Source organism: Sturnira hondurensis, unplaced genomic scaffold (genome assembly GCF_014824575.4).
Source record: "Sturnira hondurensis isolate 20B ecotype Veracruz unplaced genomic scaffold, ASM1482457v3 Scaffold0020903, whole genome shotgun sequence".
Taxonomy (NCBI): domain Eukaryota; kingdom Metazoa; phylum Chordata; class Mammalia; order Chiroptera; family Phyllostomidae; genus Sturnira; species Sturnira hondurensis.
Window position 1 is genome coordinate 1,755,346 of NW_028093534.1, and position 24,593 is coordinate 1,779,938.

The 24,593-nt window shown below is 37.6% G+C and overlaps 1 protein-coding gene across 1 annotated transcript in view; it reads left to right on the forward strand.

The window, feature by feature from the left end:
* FAM186A (family with sequence similarity 186 member A) overlaps positions 1 to 5,577 on the forward strand; it is a 55,897-nt gene extending 50,320 nt beyond the window's left edge. The window contains exons 10-12 of the mRNA XM_037030969.1: positions 2,294 to 2,486; positions 4,524 to 4,685; positions 5,327 to 5,577. Coding sequence (XP_036886864.1) covers positions 2,294 to 2,486; positions 4,524 to 4,685; positions 5,327 to 5,509 — 538 coding nt within the window. The 3' untranslated portion in view covers positions 5,510 to 5,577. The remainder of the gene's footprint in view (positions 1 to 2,293; positions 2,487 to 4,523; positions 4,686 to 5,326) is intronic.
* Positions 5,578 to 24,593: the final 19,016 nt, after the last annotated feature.

The following is a 24,593-nucleotide window of genomic DNA, read 5'->3' on the forward strand; positions in this document are numbered from 1 at the left end:
ATTGATGGTTTACTTCTTTTGGTGTTTTGTCAATTTTTGGTATAATTTTAAGCTTCTTTCATTAAAAAATGTGAAAACTTATCTTTTTCTATGGTTGGGAGTTTAACAGCAAAATTAGCTGTTCCCCTAAGGTTTGGCAGATTTCACCTATGATATTATATAGGCTTGGTACTTTTAGAGGGAAGTTCTTAGACAACTTTCTCAATTTTTGTAGGGCAATTAGTTTGTTTGGATTTATTGGAGATTTTGAAGACCTAAGTGATATGCTCTAATCTGCTTTAGTAAAATCATCTAAAAATTGAAACATATAGATTGAAATTTTGAAACAATGCTCAATGTATACAATTATAACCTTAATCTCATCAAAGATCAATTCTTTCTTTAGAAAGCCCTTCTTTAATATTTGATATTACAATCAAATCACTAACATATAACAGAAACAAAATAATGATAGATTGAAGATCCCATTACAAGGATAGCTAGGTCAAGAAGATTCTAACATTATACGGAAGAGGAAATACGAAGTATAATCATATTAACTATTTTGAATAGTATAAGAGATGGTTATAAGAATGCTACCCACTTGCTTCATTGAGAACAATGTTACTTATGGAAATGGATGTGATAGGCATTCTGTAATGCATGTGGAGAAGTGATTAAAAACACATGTAATAAAGATGGTTACATCTAAAATCTTTTTAAAAATTGCATAAGAATGAAAAAAATAAAAACAAAAATCACCTAAAGGATATGGAAAAAATCCAAGGCCATTGGAAAATTAATTTAAATATACTAAATTAATTCAGAAAGTTGACACATTTACATATTAAATTATCTATATATACAGTAGGTTCTAAGCTATTAATTATATAACCCACAAAAGAGATCTAAGAGTTATATTCTCTATGTATATACATATATGTAAAATACATATTCAGAAAAATATCTTCAATAGATTCCCATCGCCAACCCCACTCCCAAAATCTAAACTCTTGAACATTCCTTTCAAGGCCATTCCAGTCTCCTCCCCGACGACGACATACTTTCACATGTCCATGGCCTAAAAGCCCTAGACTACTCACCACTCCCAAAATACAACTTTCATTCTCTTACATTTGTATATAGTATTCCCTCAACCTGCAATTCCTCATCCCCTTCTTCCCAAACTTAAGATTTGCCTGAGATTTTGCTTAAAATACAGATCCTGAAGCCTAACACCAAGATTTTGATTGAAAAGATCTGGGGAAGCACCTTGGAATCTGTATTTTCAACAGGCAACACCCCCTTATTCCCACAAATAATTCAGTTCACACTTTGAGAAATATTGGTATTGTGAGAAAGGACATCTGGATTTGCTACCCAAATCTGCTGTTTATTATGTGACCTTATTATTATTATTATTGTTTTTGCTATGTGACTTTAGAAAATCATTTCTCTTTACGCAGATTCTTCTTCCACCCTGCAGTACGCAGATGGTGAAACACGATCTGTGTAGGAGACCCAAACACGGTTTCACACATTCCAGGAAAGAGAGAGAGAACGTTGTTAGGATTATTCCTCAAGATCCTATTCAATGTATTCCTATAAAGTCTTTTTTGTTCCTCTTAGCAGAATTAACTATGCGTTCCTTTTTGTTCAAATAGCATGTTTACATTTCTATTTAGCATTTATTTCATTCTCTCTTTGACATAGTTTCCTATTCTGGCTTGTGAGTGCTTTAAGGCAAGGACACCATTTTTTTTTTTAGTAATTGTATCATGTGCCATCTGGCTGGTGGCAGTGGGCACCAGGCATGTTAGGCACCGGCCTGTAAAACCAAAAGTCACAGCTTTGCTTCCTAGTCAGGGCACATGCTTGAGTTGTGGGCCAGGTTTCTGGTTGGGGGTGTGTGAAAGGCAGCTGATCAATGCTTTTCTCACATATCAGTGTTTCTCTCCCTCTTTCTCCTCCCTTCTGCTCTTTCTAAAAAATAAGTAATATCTTTTTAAAAAATGTGTTATGTATTTTTGTATGCCTTGTATATATCAATATTAAAATTTGAATGTATTGAAATAATACAAAAATAACACTATTATAAACGGTGAAGAGTTCATGAAAATTTGACAGTCATATAGATCTTTGAAAGGTTAGTCACATAGGGAACTAGATTAAGGTCTCAGTAAGCAAGCTTCACCCTCTTATTCCATCCTCCTCTACTCACTAAGGATGAGATGAGAACTGAAGTAATGAGGCCCGCTTTGTTGAATTATGGTGAGTAATTATATCCATCTAATTCTTGTTAATTTTTTTCAAGAAACAACATAATCAAACGATTACAAGCCATCCAAAACAGTGGGAAAGGTTATGAAACCCAGAACTTCTACTTACTACTGAGCAGAATTGACGACTACCAGAAAAAGGTGATGGCGGCCTGGACCGAGAAGCAGAAGTCTCTAGAGCAGAAACGGACTCGGTGTCTGAGGAAAATGATACCCTTATTTGGCCAGGTAATCTGTTTTATATTCCTTCTCCCCAGTGTGTTGTAAGAAAAATGAAAAAGGCAAGCTTTGAAAAATAACATTTATCTGGAGATACATGCGTATCGGTTTCTGAGGGTTGCCACAACAAACTTGATGGCTTAAAACAACAGGAATGTATCCTCTTACAGTTCTGGAGGCCAGTTCGTGAAATCAAGACGGAGTTGGTTTCTTCTGGAGGCTCCTGGAGACGAAATTACTTTATTCCATGTCTCTCTCCTAGCTTCTGGTGTCTGTGGACAATCCTTGGCATTTATTGGCTCGTAGCTACGTAACTCCAGTCTATGCATTCATCTTCCCCATGCCTGTTTCCCAGTTTGTCTGTCTTCACTTCAGACTCTTACAAAGTCATGTGTCATGGATTTAGGGCCCACCTGGTTAATCCAGAATGATCTCATCTTAAGATCCTTAGTTACATCTGTGAAGACCCCTTTTCTAAGTGACATCACATTCACAGGTTCTGGGTGAACATATCTTCTGGGGGTTTCACCATTCAACCCACTCCACTGTGACTTCAGTGAGACTCCTGAATTGATGATAGGAATACTGTCTGGAGACTCTAGATGAGAGAGGATTAGAATAGGAGAGACTTCCAGACATGCTCAACTCCTTCCTAGTCAACCCACATCTACCAGCCTCTAAATGTGAAACCTCTGGAAGTCACTACTCCCCAACTGATTCATGGTGGTTACTTCTCTCCTCACAACTATCAGAAAGCAAGTTTTAATATGGTGAGTTTACAAGAAAGGAGACAAGGATTTACTTGACTTGCTCATATAGCACTAGGCACAGATGATCCTGTCCAACTCTGACAATCTGCTCCTTATGTCCCAGAGCTCTCTCTGAGATGACCTTCCAAAAAGTTACAAAGATGAGATCAGAGTTCTTTGTTCTGGGATTACATGCTCCCATTACATGTTTTAGCATGGAGTTCTGGAATAGTCTTGGGGGTCTAGGAACATTTTTTATTTATATATTTTTCTTTCACTAAATTAATTTACAAGAACAGTTTACTTGCTACTTTAGAAAGTACAGAGACTTCTCATTATAGCCCAATTCAAATCAGACACATTGTGAATTTTCCAGAAGAGTTACTTTTTAAATATTAAAAAATATCTTTGACGAGTGGGCTTTAGCTCAAGCAGTTACTATGTCATGGCAGATGGTAATTATTAAAGTGGATATTTTTGACAGCTTTTGGTTTGGAAAATATGGCTAATGTAAGTGTAAAGCAAGGTGAGTTGGCGTGCCATGGGCTGTCTAACAGGAGTCACTATGTCTAGGGCATTTCAGAGAATGAATACGGGTCTGGGGTCCAGGCACCATAATCTAGATGATAATAAGGTGGGTATCGAGGCATAAAGAAGGGAGAGGAAAAAGCAAAAAGGAGAAGAGAATAGAAATGAAATAAATACACTGAGTCAGGGTGGTGGTAAAGAGGTTCATTCTGCTATCAGATTGTCTGGGTTCAAATCAGCTTCACTCCCTAGTAAATAAGAGATCTGGGACAAGCCACTTAAATTTCTGAGTTCCAGATCCCCGTGTATAATACAAGGATAATAACAGTACCCATCTCATAAGTAAATGTTAGCTATCATTACATTTGCATAGTGCTTCACAATTTATCAAGTGCTTCCATATATATATCTTACACAACTATCACAACAAGCCTGTGTTATGATCCTTATCTTGGAAATAAGGAGAAGGAGGTGCAGGTAAAATTAGCAACTAGCTCAAAGTCACACAGCTAGGAAATTCAAGGACTAAGATCAGAGTTTACACAGGACCAAGGTTTATATATAACATAGCTGCCAGCTCTGAAACTGTGTGTTGGAGGTGAAGTGGAGGTTGAGGAGTCATTGGAAAGAGGAGAAAGAGAACGGAGAAAGAGGATTTGCAAATCCGTGATAAAAGAAGAGCAATAGTTTACCTAGGGCCACCTCAGAAAACCTTCTTAAAGACTCTGGCCCTTTCTTTTCATTGCTTCTTTTTTAAATTTATTTTTAGCTCCAAGAGATGCATAAACTGAATCTTAGTCAACCTGTACCTTTGATCATTGACAGAAAGCAAACACCTGCCCCTACAAAATTTGTTCAACAACAGCCATTCCTAGAGCTGCTAATAGAAAAAGACAGAAAATCTGACATATTCCAGAAATTGAGGTATGTGGTAGGAAAGACTGATATTCAACTTTCTTTGGATGATATGTGGGACCTAATACTATTTTTTTTTCTGCACAAGATCTACTCCTTCCCCACAATCATACTATGGTACAGTGGAGAGTCTAGGGATTATTAATTTCCTTGACTAATTTAGCAAGAGACTTATTTACATATATTTATACTTAAATATTTAACATCCAATTTTGACTTCCTTTTAAAAAATGAAGCTGATTCTTCCTTACTAAGCAACAAATACACAATGAAGAAACTTAGAAGTATTACTTTAAAAAAAAGAAGAAGGTAAAAGCTTTGGGAAGAAAGGGGAAAAAGATTGTTGCTGGGAAAAAAATAGCCTGGATATTGTCCATATACTCCAGGCAGTTAAGAAGACAGTTTTAAAGTGGATTACTAGGTAGTCATGGAAATGCAGCTTTGGGTAGGGAAGAGCTATTTCAGCAAATTCTACTGTTTAATCCCTTCCTCAGTCAAAGAGGGCACAGCCAATGTTCCTCCTTGTGGGGGAAGGCATTATAGGACATGGTGGTGGTGGTGAAGAGAAGAGAGGAGAATAAGAATCACGTATTTTATTTGGCTACTGAGTGCAGGAGATTTAGGTGCTTCCAATTATTGTTCTCTGACTCTAGACAGGAAGACCAGATGGAAGCCATCTGGAATGCTGATCAGTCAACTTCAAGCTACCCAATAGCTGAGAAGACACCAGTGCATTCACTGTGGGCCCAGCTGGGTGGGTACCCAGTTCTTCCCATGCTGCTCCAGTTAGATGTTCAGTCTACCTTCAGAAAATCTCTGGCATCCATTCAATCAAAGTAAGTTAAGGACTGGGAACAGCCTGATAATCGGGCCTTTGGTCAGCTGCCTTTTGGTTCCCCTGTCTTGACTTTCTCTTGCAGCACCAGTATTAGTCATTTAGCGTTTCTCTGCAGAGGCCTGCAGATGTCACTCTGGAATAATATAAAACAAACAAAGAAACCAGTTATAATACCATGAAACCTAATCTAGCATTACATAAGTCCACTTTGAATTCCATCCTTTATTATTGGAAGCATCAGAAAGACCATAGTAGAATGCTTTTGTCCACCTTATATTATTAACTCACATACCTTAAATGCAGTTGTCATATCTAGGCCCAATTTGAAGCAAGCTAAGTGCTTGTACCCCAGCACACACCAAACAAACTTAGAATAGGGAAGGTGGGTGGCATGGATCCACATTTCTAAACTCTGTTAGATCAGATTCTCACTTAAAACCATTCGAAATCATTCCGGGGCGAGTGAAGAACTTTGGAGTCTACATTACCTCTTTCAGGACAGAATTATTAAATGTTCCAAACTAAGAATTTAGAAACTCTTATAAACTGAAAGAGTTCATAGGAGCAATCTGATTTATTCCAGTAAAATACAAGTCCTGAGCTAAGAAGTAGTGTTAACTCACAAATCTGTTTGGCAGATAGCATAAAATAACACATTCAAAATTCTCTAATATAGTAAAATAACACCAAAATATCACTACATAATTTATACAATATAAAGTCATATACCACAAGTCATGAGCACAAGTGTTCATGAAAAAAAGTTATCAAACTAAATGTAACCATTAAGTTGAATAAGCATGACTTGAAAGTTGTAGGTTATAATCAGAAAGTAACTTTATTTTTGTTTCCTATTTCCCCTTACATTTTTGGAGGGATTAAATTAATTAACAGGTTATTTTGAGTGAGAACATTGTTAATTAATGACTATAGCACTTGGGACATGATGTACACATTTTTCTTTGAATCATGTCTCCCTTATCTCCATTCCATAGCTAGCTTCAACTATCAGATGACCTCCACTAACTAACCACATCTTACTCAGGTTAATCCTACAAATTTAGTGAGGCTCGTATTTCCAAATTACCGTTTAGAAGGACTCAGAATCAAGGAGCTTTCAGAGATTTTTGTCTGTCTGTTTCATAGATTTTTTTGGTATAATGTATACACAGTAAAATTCATCCTCTTTAGGGCACAGTTTTGAGTCTCAACAAATGCAATCATGGCAGGTACAATCGTGCTGTCCCTACAGTTTTACCTTTTCCAGAGTGTCATACAAATCAAAGTATAGTATGTAACCTTTTGAATCTGGCTTGTTTCACTTAGCATAACTCATATAAAATTCACTCATGTTATTGTGTGATCAGTAATTCATTCCTTTCTATTCACTGACTAGTATTATTCTATTGTATGGCTGTACCACATTCGTTTATTCATTTACCAGGTAAAGGACATTTGAGTTGTTTCCAGTTTGGGAAAATTATGAATAAAACACCTATAAAAATTCATATACAGATTTGGGAGTGAATGGAAGTTTTTGCTTCTCTTAGATAAATATCCAGGAGTGGGATTGCTGGATTGTATAAGTGTATGTTTAAGTTTGTAGGAAACTGCCAAGCTGTTTTCAAAGTGACTCTATAAGGGAGAACCCACAAAAACTTAGAATTATCCTCTGCAGGACTGGCCATTGTAGTACAGGCTTTCCCCGCTAGGTGAGTGTTCTAGGAACCCACCTGTATCAGTGCACCAGCTGGTGTCATTGTGAGAGACTTGTTCAGCTTCAGTAAATTTTTTTGAAGACTCAAAACGCCTGCCCATTTCATGATTGGTGATTTATGAGTGCACCTGCCCACACCACGCTGCATTTTCTAACATCATTGTTAACATTTTCCAACATCATTACTTCCTGGATGTGGCAGACTTTTAAAGCTGACTCTTTCGTGGGGTACTTTAGGTGAACTCCTTGGAGATCTCACCTCTGCTGAATTCTTGATCTCTGCAAATACATTTCTATTCCAACTGGTTGTTTACCTTGTGATACCTCCAGCATCTTTCTGTTGAGATGCGTTTGCAGATTTAGGCAGCCCCCCTGGACAGATCCATGACAACACCATGACAACATCTCTCTTGGGTACAGGTGTGTTCTATGTAGCCCACATCTAGTGTACAGGAAACACTTGAGCTTTCTTTGCCCAGATAAACTCTGAGGTTGAAGCTTATCCTAGTGCAGCAGCAGCCTCTTCTTTGTTTCCGCCATTAGAGAGAGCAGCTAGCCGATCTGGCACCTGCCTTGGCTTTTCTTCAGGTATGCAGTGAGGTCCCAGTCTATTGGGCCTTCAAAATGCAAGGACCTGGCCCTCGCTGGATGGCTCAGGTGGGTGGTGTATCTCCCCCACATGAAAAGGTTGTGGGTTCCATCCCTGGTCAGGGCGTGTACAGGAGGCAGAATTATTTTGTCATCAGGAAGCATTGACCCCTTTATCATTTTATGTAATACTCTTTATCCCTGATAACTCCTCACTCTGAAATCTGTTTTGTCTGAAATTATATATATAATTATAAATATAACTATTCCTGCTTTCTTTTCATTAATGTTAGTATGGTATTTTTCGTCCATCCATTTACTTTTAAAAAATATATATATTTTATTTATTTTTAGAGAGGGGAGAAGAGAAGGAGAAAGAGAGAGAAACAGCAATGCGTGGTTGCCTTTCCCACACCCTGTACTGGGGACCTGGCCCACAACCCAGGCAGGTGCCCAGACTGGGAATCAAACAGGCAACCCTTTGGTTTGCAGGCCAGCACTCAATCCACTGAACCACACCAGCCAGGGCCCCCATCCATTTACTTTTAATCTATGTGTCTTCATATTTAAAGTGGGTTTCTTGTAGACAATGTATAGTTAGGTCTTGTTTTGAATCCAATCTGACAATCCCTCTCTTTGAATTGTTCTGTTTAGATCATTGACATTTATAGTGATTATTGATATAGTTGGATTAATATCTACCCAACTTGTTACTATTTTCTATTTATTGCCATGGTTCTTGGTTCCTATTTTTGTCTTCCACATTTGTTCTGTCTTCTGTAGCTTTTCAATTGAGATTTTGTAATTCCATTTTCTCTCTTTTGTTAGTATACCAGTTATACTTCTTTTAGTGCTTTTTTTTAGGTGTCACCCTAGACTTTGAACTATACATTTACAACTAATCCATATCAATTTTAAATAACATTATACTGCTTCACAGGTAGTACAAATACTTTATAATAAAATACTCCTAATTCTTCCCTCCTATCCTTTGTATAATTTCTGTCATCCATTTTACTTATGTGTAAGTATATATATGTATATATACATTATATAGCTGAATACATTGCTGCTATTATTTTGAACAAACTGTTATCTTTCAGACCAATTAAGAAAAATATAACTTTTTGCTGTACCTTCATTTATTTATTTCCCAATGTTCTTCCTATCTTTATGTAGATCTGAATTTCTGATCTATACAATTTTCCTTCTCTCTAAAGAACCTGTTAACATTTCTTGCAAGACAGGTCTACTGGCTACAAATTCCCTCTATTTCTATTTTTGTGAGAAAATCCTTACTTCTCTTTTACTTTTTAAAGATAATTTTATAGGGTACAGAATTCTAAGTTAGTAGTTTTTTTTTAAATATTTTATTTATTTATTTTTAGAGGGGAAGGGAAGGAGAGAGGAAGAGAAACATCAATGTATGGTTGCTTCTCGTGCATCCCCTGCTGGGAACTAGCCCCTGCCGGGAACTGGCCTGCAACCCAGGCATGTGCCCTGACTGCGAATCGAACCATGATCATCTGGTTCACAGGCCCGTGCTCAATCCACTGAGCTACACCAGCCAGGGCTCTAAGTTGGTAGTTTTTCTCTCGACATTTTAAATGCTATATCCCACTCTCTTTCTTGCATTTCCAAGGGGAAGTTGGATGTAATTCTTATCTTTGTTCTTCTATAGTTAAGGTGTTTTTCCCTCTCTGGTTTCAAGATTTTTTCTTTTTGATTTTTCTGAAGTTAGAATATATATATATATATATATATATATATATATATATATAAATATATTTTATTGATTATGCCATTACAGTTTTCCCATTTCCCCCCTTCACTTCCCTCCACCCTGCACACCCTTCCTCCACCATTCCCCCTCTTTAGTTTATGTCCATGTTTCACAAGTTCTTAGGATTCTGTATTTCCTATAGTATTCCTGCCCTCCCCCCTGTCTATTTTCTACCTACCGTCTATGCTATTTATTCTCTGTACCTTCTCCCCGCTTCTCCTGAAGTTAGAATATTATACAATTAAGTGTGTTTTGAGGGGGCATTTCTCTTCCTGATCCTGGTGTTCTCTAAGTTTCCCAGTTCTGTGTCTGACTTTAATTTGGAGAAATCTTTGCCACCATTGCTTTAAATATTGTTTCATTCCTTTCTTCTCCTTCTGGTATTCCCATTACTCATATGTTATACCTTTTTTAGTTTTCCTGCAGGTCTTAGATATTGTGGGGGGAGGGATTAGTCTTTTTTTTCTTTGCTTTTCACTTTTGAAAGTTTCTATTGTCATATCCTCAAGCTCAGAGATTCTTTTCTCAGCAATATCCAGTCTACTAATGAGGCCATCAATGGCATTCTTCATTTTTGTTAGTGTTTTTGATCTCCAGTATTTCTTTTTCATTTTTTATTCGAATATTTATCTCTCTGCTTACATTATCCATCTGTTCCTGAATGTTACTTTTTTCTACCACGGTCTTTAGCATATCAATTATAGCTCTTTTAAATTCCCAGTCTGATAATTCCAACATCCCTGCCATATTTGACTCTGGTTCTCCTGATGCTTGTTCAGTCCCTTCAAACTGATTTTTGCCTTTTAGAATGTCTTCTAATTTTTGTTAAAATCAGAACACAATGTACTAGGTGAAAAGAACTCTGGCAAATAGAACTTTAGTGGTGTTGTGGTAAGGTGTGAGGGAAGGAGAAACATTTTATAGTCCTATTATTAGGCTTCGGTTTTTTGGAAAGCCTCTGGACTGTGGACTCTACAGTGCTTCTCAGTACCCACTGCCACACACCTGATGCCTTAGGTGAGACGGATGGGAGCTGGAATTGGGCATTTCCCTTCCACCTTGTGGAAGGCTGGAGCCAAATGGAGTTGAGTATTTCCCTTCCTCCAAGTAGGTTAGCCCTGATAAAACTCCAGCAGGTTTTGCTCTGGTAGAACAGTTTCCCTTGAGGGCAGACTTTGTTGAGAAGAACAAATGCTCTGGTATATTTCAAAATGGTTTCTCGAGACATGAGATTTTTCTCTGATCTTCACTGTGAGGACCTGGTAGAGTTTCTGGAGGTCTCTTTGACTGGTCTCCTGGGAATTTTTAACTCTCAGACACATCCATACTGAGCCTCCAGCAATTCATGAATCATAGCTTAGGTTTTCTACCAGGCACTGGTTCCTGCAGAAGTTTCTGTTCAAGGGTTTCCATTCCAGTTAGTTGTGACTCTCTGTATCGCCTGTGTCTCCAATCTTGGGGACAATAGTTTGCTCTGTGACCTCACTTCACTGAAGAATTTCAAAAGAGTTGTTGGTTTTTCAGATTGTCCAACTTCTCACTTGTTGTTAGGATGGAACAGTAACTCCTTACACATATTTTTCACAAGATTTCTGTGCACTTTTTGGTTGCAAAAATGGGCTCATATTGGACATGTTTTTTAACCTGCTTTGTGTTCCTATGTTCATATAGACTTATACCATCATTTTTATTTGTTCCATGATATTGTATTGATCTATTACATTTTATTGAACTGTTCTACTGATAAAAATTTGGATATTTTCAACATTATAAACCATACCACAGCAAATACCCTTGCACAGTTTATATATTTATATGATAGTTTACCTATGAGAATTCTATCAAAATGTTTATTACTTTTCCAATTATAAAATTAATGCCTGTTCATCATGAAAATGAAAAATAAGACAAGTTCATGTCCAGAAAAAACCACTGTCAATACAGGATGGGACAAAAGTTTATAGTTGTAAGCATGCAAAACACAGAGTTTATTCTTATATCATTACTTATTAATTATTGTATTATTTTCCATATGAGCAACTTTAAACCTACTTTTGCCCCTTCCTTTATTTAGGTCATTCTAACGGTAGGTATAAGAATACTGTATTATATATAACAGGCTATTGCCCAGCCCTGCTCTTCCTGATTTTTGTCTTGAGAGGCTTTCTGCCTTGTTCAGATGACTTATAAATATGGAGAACACGTCAATTTTACTACTGTGACTTTGTGAGTTGTGGTGGCACTCTTATTTTCTCAGTGAATCATCTATATCAGGGGTGTCAAACTCATTTTCACCGACGGCCACATCAGCCTCGCATTTGCCTTCAAAGGACCGAATGTAATTTTAGGACGGTGTAATGTAACTGCTCCTTAACTAGGGACAAGGAGCTCTATATTTGGCCCTTTGAAGGTAACCTCGAGGCTGATGTGGCCCCCGGTGAAAATGAGTTTGACACCCCTGATCAATATTCTCACAAATGTGTTTAAGAAAAATTTGTAATAAGATTAATTTTCTTGTCTTATTTTCAGGCTTAAGAAGAGTCCCAAGTGACAGTAAAATTAAACACAAGCATGTTGAAAGTAAATTTCAATATGTTTTGGTAAAATGACTATCTTGCTTTCTTTCATGTATATATATTGTTTGTATAAACTTTGCTTTTACATTCTGCCTATAGTTCTTCAGGTTAAACACCCTCATTTCTAGAATACTGCCATGACCACTCAAGAAACAATATCTTCTTCTCTATATTACTAGAAACACAAAGCTTCGACAAACACTGGGATCGGCTGTCATAAAATGGACATCATAAGGTCCTTGACATGATGGCAAAGTGTCACAGTCTTCCTCCCCTAAGATGCCTCAAATATAAGAAATGAGTCGGTATTAAAAGAAAGGAAAACCAGCAGAAACCCCAGAAGAGTCAGGGATGGTTACGATTTGTAAAGAAGGGAAATAGTAGCCCCGAACAGAAGAGGGCCAGGCTCCCAACATGGAGAGCAGGCTTGGGGGAAATTTCGAGTTGGGCTCTTTTCTATCTACCACAGTGCCACAGTGCCCACAGATCACTGCCTTCACCATCAGCCCTACAATAACACTGAAAGCAGTTTTGTAGGGAAACCCTACGGGTATGTAGGGCCAAAAAAAAAAAATACAGTAAGTGCTGGCTCAACCAACAAACATTTAAGGGTTTCCTCCTACCCTTTCTCGCTGGCTTTCTTTTCACCCAGAGAGCTAGACCCACACATTTTTAGAAAAGAACAAAGTGTAAGGTAAGGTGCACAGAAATTCACTAAGGGGCAAAGCATTCTGATGAGAGACACACATGAGGGTATTAGAGGTCAGACCTCCTCCTACTCACCAGGAGCAGCATAAGCTTGTGAGCTAAGGCCTAGGTTTTCATTCCACCTACCCTTGTCTTCATTCATTACTCACCAAGATAACTGATAACCTGAGGGAAAATATCTCATAGGGAAAAAATAACTAGACAATTACAAGGGCAGTAAATTGAATAACCTATTATAGAGCACAAGGATTAGGAGAATACAAGCCAAATAAATGCCACCAAACAGGATATTGATAATGAAGTGGAAGCTGTTACAAAAAACCAAGTAGGATTACTGAATATTCAAAATACATTTGAAATAAACTCATTTGATGATATAAGGAACAAAATGGACATAGCCCAAGATCAGGTCAAGAAACTTTTCCAGAAGATACTGAGAAGAAATAAGAGATGAAAAAATATAAAAATAAAGAAATATGGAGGCTAGACATAGAAATAATACCATTATATATGAGAGAAGACCCAAAGAACCCAGAATTATCCTCTGGAGGGTGGGCCCCTTATAAAAAGCCCCTGTAGCAGGCTTTCCCTGCTAGGTGAGTGTTCCAGGAACCCATCTGTATCAGTGTACCTGCTAGTGTTATTGTGAGAGGATGCTGCTGTGAAATTTTTTGACTATTCCTTCAACACACTTCCCCATCTCATGATGGGTGATTTACAAGTGCACCTGCCCACACTGTGCTGAGTGTTCAGCAGTTTTTGACCAAAAACGGCATGACAGCTGTGCCCCCACCCTCGCTATTCACCAAATCCTGCCACAAGCAACTTTTTGTATGTTTCCCCATATTAAAAAAGAGTCCTCAAAAGGAAGCATTTTGCCCATGTAGAAGAGGTGAAACAAAAAAATGGCGGAAGTACTAAAAGACATCAAAATCAACAAGTTCAAAAACTGTTTTGAGCAGTGGGAAAAAAAGTCTCCACAGGCATATTGCACCAAATGGAGAGTACTTTAAATGTGACTTAAGTTTGAACATGTAAGAATAAGTACACAGTCTTTTGTAAATGAATTCTAGAGTTTTTTGGGGTCCCCTTCATAATAGACATTCTAATAGGAGAGAAAAAAGTAGAGGGAAAATTATGTATGAAAAAAAACAAGTGAGAACTTCCAAAGAAAAACTGATATTGAAGGAGTGTATGGGATAATGTACAGAATGTTATATAAAAATGAATACATAGTAATATTTTAATAAAGTCTAAGAATTCCAAAAGCAGAGAGAAAATTCTTAAAACTTTCTAAGAAGAGCCACTCACCCATAAGGAAAATGAATCAGAATGATGTGAGACTTCTCATGAACAATGTTAAAAGCAGGAAAATAATGAAGATATTTTCAAAATATTGAAAACAGAAATTTTGACTAAAATTTTACATTCGGTTAAGTCATCATTTAAATGTGCGGATACAATAAATACATTCTTGGATGTTCAAGCAGGCTATCCTAAAGATCCTCTTTGAAAATACTCTTAGAGGAAGTAACCTATCAAACAAAAAATTTTAGGAAGTGCTATACATTATAAGATAGTAAGAATAAGAAAATAACTTTGTAAAGTCTTTTGTTTTCTAAAAAGAAATTTTACACATATATACACATCACCAGATATAACAAAGTAAGGGACAGAGTGCAACAACCAGAGGTAGATAAGAGATTGTGTGTGTTAAAGTATTCGTCCTACAAAGGGGGAAGATACAGAAGATACAGATAGGTGTTGATAAGTTCCATAAATTGGGCAAAATAAATACAAGTCTTAACGAGTTACGCATAACCAATGGAAGAACAAACATAAAATATAAGCCTTTCAAACTTTTAAGAAAAAACATTTATTCAAGGAAATAAGCAAAAAGAAAAAAATGAAAGAAAATTTAAACGAAGATGGAATTAAAAGTTCTAGCATAAAAGTAATATAATATATTAGTTAAATTCACTAAAGAAAAGATAGAATTCTCAGATTGTGTTAAAAATAAGATCTAGCAATATAATGTCTTCAAGAGACACATTTAAAAGAAAGGATAGGACAAGTTAAAACAAATCGATAGAAAAAGTAAACATGAATCAAAAGAAAGCCAAGCAGACATCTAATGTCAGAAAAATATACTTCAAGGTAAAAAACATCCTTAGGGGCAAAGGGAGACAGTATATCAAGAATATACAATATACAGATAATATAACACATCTATATTATCAGTATAGATGCTCTCAAAAATATAAGCTCAAAACAGACAAAGCAATGAACAGCCCTTGGTTCTTCCCTGATGATACTGCCTCCCCTGCAGCCTTCTCAAATAACGTTTATTTTAACTCCCACGTCCCCCTCTATCACTTGGCCTGGAAACGAGGTGGGGTGCTTCCTCACTCCTCGGCGCTATTTCCAGATCATTCTCCCCTACCCTCTCTATATGCTATAAAATATTATATATAACATATAATAATACTCAACTTTAAATCTCCTGCCCTCTCTGTTACAATCATTTGCCTCCTCCTTGCTCATTGTCACTCTGTCTAGTACTTCTGTCATAATCCCTAACAATATCAACCGTTAAATAGCTCTTTCTAACCCCCAATGTCCTAATGTTTGATCTGCTCTCCTTCAGTCATGTCATCCTTTAGCCACCAGTCATACCCTTGACCTTGTCATTACAAAACAAACCTGCAACCCTTCAATAATCTCAATTTCAAACAACTCATTCTTCACATATTGCCTCTTTACAGTTCACTTCTACTAGTTCCCCAATTCCAACAATCCTTTGATTTCCACAGGAACCTTTTACTTCATTGGTTCTATCACCTTTTTATTGTCTCCCACCTCTCCATGCCCTCACTTCCTTTGTGACCCAGTATAAATTTCCATGGTCAATAATTATCCATCCCTGACCTATGTGCTCAACTCCAATTCACTTGTTCCTCTACTGCTCTGAAGTACTCTTTTGCTGACCACAGCCCAGCTTAAATCCAATTTTCTCTGCCTATTCTATAGCTGTACTCTGGACATCTTTTTTGAACTCCTTGGATATCTTTTCCTATCTATATTTCTTTTATGGTCTCACTCAGTATTATGGCTTTAAATGCTATATATGTGCTGATGACCACAAATTTATATCTCAGCTTTAACTTTGCCTCTGAACTTTGTTCCTGAATTCTAGTCCTATATCCTATATCTAGTCCTATATCTAACTATTCACTTGATATCTCCACACGGCTAAGCTCCTGAGAGTCTATACCACCAAGCCCACTCCTTATGCTTTGTCCCTGGTAATAGTTGTACCTTGAATTTGTAGCTTGAATTTACTTTATATAAAAGTTACCTGTTTGGTTTCTGGGTTATTTTTGTTCTGTTTGTTTGTTTGTTTGTTTGTTTCTGTTCATATTAGCCTTGACTATCTATCTTCTTAAATCTATTTTCAACTTGCCCATTATTTTTTTCATTTTAAGGGTATCTCTTATAGATATGCTAGGCCTTAATGAAATCAAGGGAACTAGGTACAGATACGACAGAGATTAAAAAACACTATGGTCAATTATATGCTATACAGTAAATAACTTAGATGAAGTAAATAATTTTTGAAAAAATATAAAATGCCAAAACTAGCAAAAGAAATTAAAAATATTAAGAGACCAATATATGTAAGTAAATTGAATGGTAATTAAAGACCTCATCTCCAGAAGGCTTCCAGTCAAGATGACAGCATGGGCAGACATGACTCAATTCTTTGCACAACCACATCAAAATTACAACTAGAATATAGAACAATCATTACCCAGGACCATCAGAAATTAAGTTGAATGGAAGTCTGACAACTATGGAATTAAAGAAGCTATATCAATCCAGACTGGTAGGAGGGGCACAGACATGGAACATCTTGTTCCACATCCACATGTGGTAGATACAATTCGGGATGGATATCTCGGGATCAAGGATCCCCTTGCTCTCACACCAGGATACCCTAGTCTAGGGTTCCAGTGCCAAGAAGATAAATCCCCACAACTTCTTGCTGCAAAAAGCAGTGGGGATTGAGTCAGTGGAAGAAATTTCTGGAGCCCCAAGCAGTTCCTCTTAAAGAACTAACACACAGACTCACCTACTCATACTCACTACCTCTGAGCTCTGGTGCTGGGGTGGCAGCTTGGAAGGCACCAGTGGAGTGCTGGGAAAGACTGAGGTGTCTAGCATCAAAGAAAACAGAGGCATTGTCCCTTTCCTAAACCCTTCCCCCATAGATCTGGCAAGCTGGTGCAGAATCTGAGACTCCATCAACCTGGCTAACACTGTTTGACCCACCTTGGAGATCCCCAGAGACTCTACCCCACCTAACTTACGGACCAACCCAAGCCACTTTTTCATATGAATGGCTGGTATTGGCTCAAGCTTCACAACTTCCTAAATCCACTCAAACAAGCAACAGCTGGCCTCCGTGAGCCCCAGATCCAGCACTAACAGCAGCCAGCCTAGATTCACAGCTTAGCTTTGCCTGGGAATCTCCAAGCCCAGCACAAGTAGCAGCCATTGCAGATTGCTTTATAGCTAAGGCAGGGTGGGGACTGACCTTGCCCTGCACCACCCAGGGAGACCCCAGAGCCTGTACAACCAAGTGGGCAGCTGCAGACCATATTGGAGCACCACCACCCTGCCCCTGCACAGCTGATCCTCCACAGAAGGCAGAGGTTGGTGGTCAGTGGTCACAGCCAGTCCTTGCAGCTGACTGGCCTAGGTAAATCCCTCCCTTTGATCTGTTAACAACAACCATGGCTCAACTACAAGAGGAGGGTGCACTCAGCCCACACGAAGGGTACTCAAGAATCCAGCTTGGGTGATAGGGGAGGCTGTGCCACTGGAGCCTACAGGACACCTACTACATTAGGCCATACTACCAAGACACAGAGTCAAAGCAGCTCTACCCACTACATAGAACAAATACAGGGAGGCTACCAAAACGAGGAGACAAAGAAGCATGGCCCAAATGAAAAAACAGATCAAAACTCTAGAAAAAGAGCTAAATGAAATGGAGATAAGCAATCTATCAGCTCAGGGGTGTCAAACTCATTTTCACCCAGGGCCATATCAGACACAATGTTGCCTTTGAAGGGCCAAATGTAAGCCCAACTCCTTAACAGTTAAGGAGTAGTTACATTTATACAGTTTTAAAATTATTTTGGCCCTTTGAAGGCAACCATGAGGCCGATGTGGCCCCTGGTGAAAATGAGTTTGATACCCCTGTTTAGATGCAGAGTTCAAAACACCGGTTATAAGGATGCTCAAGGAATTTAGTGAGGACCTCAACAGCATAAAAAAGATCCAGTCAGAAACAAAGGATACACTAACTGAAATAAAGAACAATTTACAGAGAAACAACAGTAGAGTGGATGAAGCTGAGAATCAAATCAATGACTTGGAACACATAAGGAAGAAAAAATAATCCAAGAAAAATTAGCATAGTATAAGCAACCTGTGGGACAACTTCAAGCATTCCAACTATTGTACCATAAAGGTGCCAGAATGATAAGAAAATGAGCAAGAAATTAGAAATCTATTTGAAAAAATAATGAAAGGAAACTTCCCTAGTTTGGTGAAGGAAGTAGACATGCAAGTCCAGGAAGCACAGAGTCCCATATAAGATGGATGCAAAAAGGCCCACTCCAAGACACATCATAGTTAAAACTCCAAAGGTTAAAGATAAAGGGAAAATCTTAAAAGCAGCCAAAGAAAAGAAATTAGTAGCTTACAGAGTTTCCTGAGAATCGCCTGAAAGTTTCCATAAGATTCTCAGCTGATTTCTCAAAAGGAACTTTGCAGGCTAGAAGGGACTGGCAAGAAATATTCAAAGTTATGAAAAGCAGGGAGCTGTAGCCAAGATTGCTCTACCCAGCAAAGCTATCACTTAGAATCAAAGGGCAGATAAAGAGCTACCCAGACAAGAAAATACTGAAGGAGTTCATCAGCACCAAACCATTACCGTGTGAAATGCTAACAGGACTTATTTAAGAGAAATAAGATAAAAATTATAAACAATAAGATTGCAATAAATACATATCTACCAATGTGAATCTGCAAACCAAGCAAACAAAAAGAAGAGAGACAGAATCATGGATATGGAGAGGGTTTTTTCCCAAGATTTTATTTATCTTTAGAGGGGAAGGGAAGGAGAGAAATATCAATGTATGGTTGCCCTTCATGTGTCCCCTGCTGGGAACCAGCCCTGCAACCCAGGCATGTGCCCTGACTGGGAATCAAACTGCGATCATTTGCTTCACAGGCCCGCACTCAATCCACTGAGCTACACCAGCCAGGGCTGGAGAGTATTTTGATGGTTGCCAGGTGGGAGGGATGTATAGGGGAATGGGTAAAGAGGTGAGGAGATTAAAAAGTACCAATAGGTAGTCACAGAATAATGGGAGTAGCCAAGGAACTTATACCCATGATCCATGGACATAAACAGTGGTGTGGAGATTGCCCAAGGGAGAGGCGGGTTGCTGGGTGGAGGAGCATAAAAAGGGAAAAACTGGTACAACTGTAATAACATAATCAATAAAATAGAATTAAAAATTAAAAAGCAGATTTAGGAAATTGCTCTTCACTCTTAACAACAGAAGAGGGAGCACTTGAGCTGAAAAACCAGGAATGGCTCTTAGAAACTCTCTCTTCTCTCTAAAACATCCATTTGTTAAAGTTGACCCAGAAAAATCCAATATATTCAAACACGAATAACATCAACAAAAATTCAGTGCCATACAAAGTTATAATAAGGAAAAAAAAACACAGAGAAATAATTACATTTTGACAGATGAAAACAGACCAGAAAAAAATGCTGTCCCAAAGCAGAAACCAAAAGCAAACTTACAAGATCACAGTAGTAGATACTGTGGTGTGCTTCCCAGGTATCCACTTCAGGACTGAAGCAAGCACTGAGTGTTCCTCTGGGAATTTCTTTTGGCCAAAGAAATTCTCCCTCTTCCAAGTTCGAACCTCTCCCCAAGGTTCACTTGCATCCATTGACTGGTCCATGTTCAAAATACAGAGGTCCCTCCCTCAATTTGGACTACTCTAAAGGGCTATTCCTACATCAAAGCTCCTTAAGGGATGGGCTGAGGCCTTTGCTGTAAATGATCATGGTCAGTGGTTTGCTGGATCTGGCTCCTACTGTCCTGTGAGAATCAACTGTTAACATTTTTAGGAATTTTACAAACAGATTGTTATAACATAGTCATTGCTAAACAAATTATGTAAACTCAAAATTAAATAAACTACATTCAAAACCAAAGTAAAAATACTCAATGTTCATTACTTCCTAATTATTTTACTATATTTACTATTATCTATGCTCCTAAGGATATGTTTGTTTTTCTCTATGGGTGCTGCTATGCATTTCCCCCCAGATCCATGCTCAGTGACATCATGTTTGTAACTTAAAAATGACCACGATGGAAGTATTTACGTGCTGGAAAATATTACAAATTATTACGTGCTTAAAATATTACAAATATTACAAATTTCATTCCCCCCGAGCATTGGCTGTTAAACATTTACCAGTGCACCATCAACTGCAGTTCAGCTTCTCCTTTCCGTCTGATCCTCCTTCCTTCGTGTTGTCACAATTGCTCATGCCAAGGGCGCTCTCCAGTGAACTCTGTGCATGCCAGTCCCTCAGACTCTGTCCCAGGGACTGCAGCCAAAAACAAAACAAAACAAAACAAAACAAAAAATGGCTAGGACCAATGTACCATATAGAACATAAAGGATGGAAATAAGAAAAGCCGAGAAAATGAAAGAAATACAATAGTACGTGGATCAAAGAAAGTAATATAGAAATCCAACAAACAACATACATATTTCCAGATGCCTTTAAGAAGAAAATCAAAATAATAGAATTAATACAACTATACTTCAGTCACTTTTTGGGGGGAATGGGGGTGGCTGTGGACGGGAAGAAGACCTAAATCTATACATGTTGAAAGGGCACACCATATACCAAATTAAATAGTCCCAGATTGGCCATCATTTAGATTTATCCTAGAAAATTATTATGTTTTAATACAAAGAAAAAAAATTACCTGTGCTTTTTGGCAAAAAGACCAAGTCATTTTCTAAGGAGAGCAAACCAGATTGGCATCAGGGTTCTAGCAACATTCAAAGCCAGAAAATAGTAAAACAACACCTGCAATGTAATCAAGGGAAAAAATGTGCACCAAAGAATTTAAGTGCAAACAAACCACTCTATAAGTAGCAAGGCTATAGAAAGGTTTTCAGTGTGATAATCACCTGGGATGATTATATTCATTAGTCCTTCCTGAGGACAAACTTCACCAACTAAGAGAGGACTGGAAAACTTCAGCCAAGAGACTGGTAGTGCACACTGAACATATTTAGCTATGTATCTAAGAATAAAACAAAAGTGGGAATAAGAATAGCATAAAATTTTATATGTTCTGACAATGTAGTAATAACTAAGAAAAAATGACAGGATAGAAAAAGTTAGAATAGCTCACTGACTAACAGGTAAAATGTGGGAATCCAGGGGTGTGATTTAAAGCCGACGAACTAATTATACAAAGTAAAATATTCAGAAGGACAAGAATGAATAATCAAGGAAACAATAGCATTAACTACAATTGCTGGGTGGTGGGCCCAGAGGAGACAGGCGATAGTTTCAAGTGCTTTTATTATTGCTCCAAGTAGAAAACTAATAGTCAATGTATGAAGAAAAGGAGGACCAAGTTATCATATGAGAATTGGTAAAGAGAAAAATTGTTAGAACAAAAATATAAACTTCCCTAAATATCAAGAGAAATATATACACAGACACCCATACCACAAAGAGCAAAAGAAACTGAACATACAATTTACTGGAAGACCATGCATTGTTTTGTATATATAAAGATGACATAACTGAAGTCAAATATAGAAGTTGTATGTTTGTTTATATATATTTATATACATACACATATATGTATGTATGTATATAAATAAGTGATTTAAACATATATACATTTATCAAAAGGAAGGGATTTTCCAGTTGACTCATAAAATAAAATTCCACTCTGTGCTGTATATAAGAGAGTCTCAAATTAAAAAGTGAACAAAGATGGCCCTGGCTGGTGTGGCTTAGTGGATTAAGTGATGGACTGAGAACCAAAGGGTCACTGGTTCGATTCCCAGTCAGGGCACATGCCTGGGTTGCAGGCCAGGTCCCCAGCGCGGGGTGTGTAAAAGGCAACCACACATTGATGTTTCTCTCCCTCTCTCCTTCCCTTCCTCTCTCTCTAAAAATAAATAAATAGTGTATTTTTAAAAATGAACAAAGATGTACCCCATAAATGCAAATTTTAAAAGGCAAGCATTATAACCTTAATATCAGATAAGGTAACAATCAAGCAAAAATATTAAGTGAGATAAAGAAGGACACTTTAAAGTGCTCAAAGCTACAATTCATTATGAAGATACAATAATAGTCGTATCTATGCAACAAATAATACAGCAACATCTTTAGTAAAGTAGTAGCTACACAAGATGGTGGAAATAGAAAAATACTAATAATTACTTTAATAAGTATGTCTCAGTCCAAGGCAGTTCAAAGAAATAACAACAAAAAAAGCATTAAGGAGAACTAAACAATGTTGGACTATAAGACGGATAGTCTTGTAGAATGATAAAAAGCACATCAATCTTACTAAATATTACATGATGATATACCAGTTATCGCTGCATAACAAACTACTTGCAAAATTTAGAGGCTTAAAACAACACATATTATCAAAATTTCTGTGAGTCAGGAGTTCAGCAGCACTTAGCTGGCTGGTTTCTGGCTCAAGATCTCTCCTAGGCTGCAGTCAAGATGTTGGCTGGGGCTGCAGTCACCTGAAGGCTTGACCAGGTCTGGAGAAGCAGCTTCCGAATTGGCACCCTCATGTAGCTGTTGCCTAGAGACCACATGGAGCTCTCCATAAAGTTTCTTGAGAATCCTTTGATACGGTAGCTGGCTTCTACCAGGACAGATGACACAGGAGAGACAGAAAAGATGAATGCCTTTTTATAACCTCAGAAATGCCACTCTGTCATTTCTGCCACATTCTATTCATAAGGTACAAGTCCCTAAGTGTCATCCTCATTCCAGGGAGGGTCTCCACCTTTTGAAAGGAGGAATACCAAAAAATTTGTGGATTATGTTTTAAAACTATCACAGATGGTATATGAAAAGTAAAAATTTGGATTGTTTTTCTATTAAAATAAAAAAACTGAGCCCTGGCTGGCATGGCTTAGTGTATTGAGCAAGGGCCTGTGTACCAAAGGATCGCGGTTCGATTCCCAGTCAGGGCACATGCCTGGGTTGCGGGCCAGTTCCCAGCAGGGGACACATGAGAGGCAACCATATATTGATATTTCTCTCACTCTCTTCTTCCCTTCCCCTCTAAAGATAAATGAATAAAAGCTTTAAAAAAATTGATCTGTAGTCTGCTGTCAACACCCAGATAACCAACATTTTTTAAATCATAAAAATACTCTACACAAGAGCCTGTTAACTTTTGAGACTTGCATTCACAGTAGTCATTTAATAGGCAAAGAAAAGGAAGAAAAAGGGGGAAGATTAAAAAGTTACAGCAAAAAATACACAGAAACATTGTTTGGTCAGTGTGACTCACTAATGGGAATGTTCCAACATTATCTGACTTGTCTGGAAGACAAAGACCTTTTAAGGACAGTGCAATTTAAGGATTTGGACCTGGTCCTGCTTGAGTTAAACTCACTTGATCAAGAGCCTCAAGCAGAGGATAGAACAAGGAGGATAAATATAAAGTATTAAGTCTTTCTTTTTTGTTTCTTTTTCTTTAGAGAGAGAGAAAGAAACACTGATGTAAGAAACGCAGATTGGCTGCCTCTCACTCCCACCCTGACTGGGGATCAAAGCCACAACATGTTGTTGTATAGGATGACACTCCAACCAACTGAGCCACCGGGCCAGGGCTCAAGTCTTTCTTATAATGTGGTGGTTATCTCCATCTAGGATAAATGCTACTTATGAAAGACTATCCTTTCTTTTCTGTCTAGTTTAACTATCCAAAAAAGGAACTACCTAACAGAAATCAAGACAAAGAAATATGGTCAACTTTCATTTCAAGAACCAATTTATAATTATAAGAATGCTAAAAGTAAAGCCCTGCTTTCCAATTCTGACAGGTAAATGAGCTAATTGGAGTTCATAGTTCTAATTATGTTCACCTTTTACTTCAAAACTCAGGTTTGCCATATTGTCTTTTAAAAACAAAACTAATCAAGCAATCCTAAAATACAATTTTAATTTCTCTAATAAATATAATGAAAAAATCTTCCAGTGCAAGGAGATAAATTGAGCACATCTGGGACTCTTGTCAGGATAAAAAATCTGTGGCACACTATTTAGAACCAACTGCCTGAGCTCAGTTATCACCAACTTCCATCATATTTTTAAAAATTGAAAATAACAGTTTACTTTCTAGATGAGGTCAGTTCCCATAAGGCTATAGCCTGGATGATATTGTTGACCTTTTCTCATTTCTTGGGAAGGCATTACACATATTTATTCCAACATGCTTTTAACACAATTCAATATTCCACCCAAGCCTCTATCTATCCAATGGTCCTAGTTCTGGGGTGTTCCTTTTATGTTCGAATACGGAACATGTTCATAATGT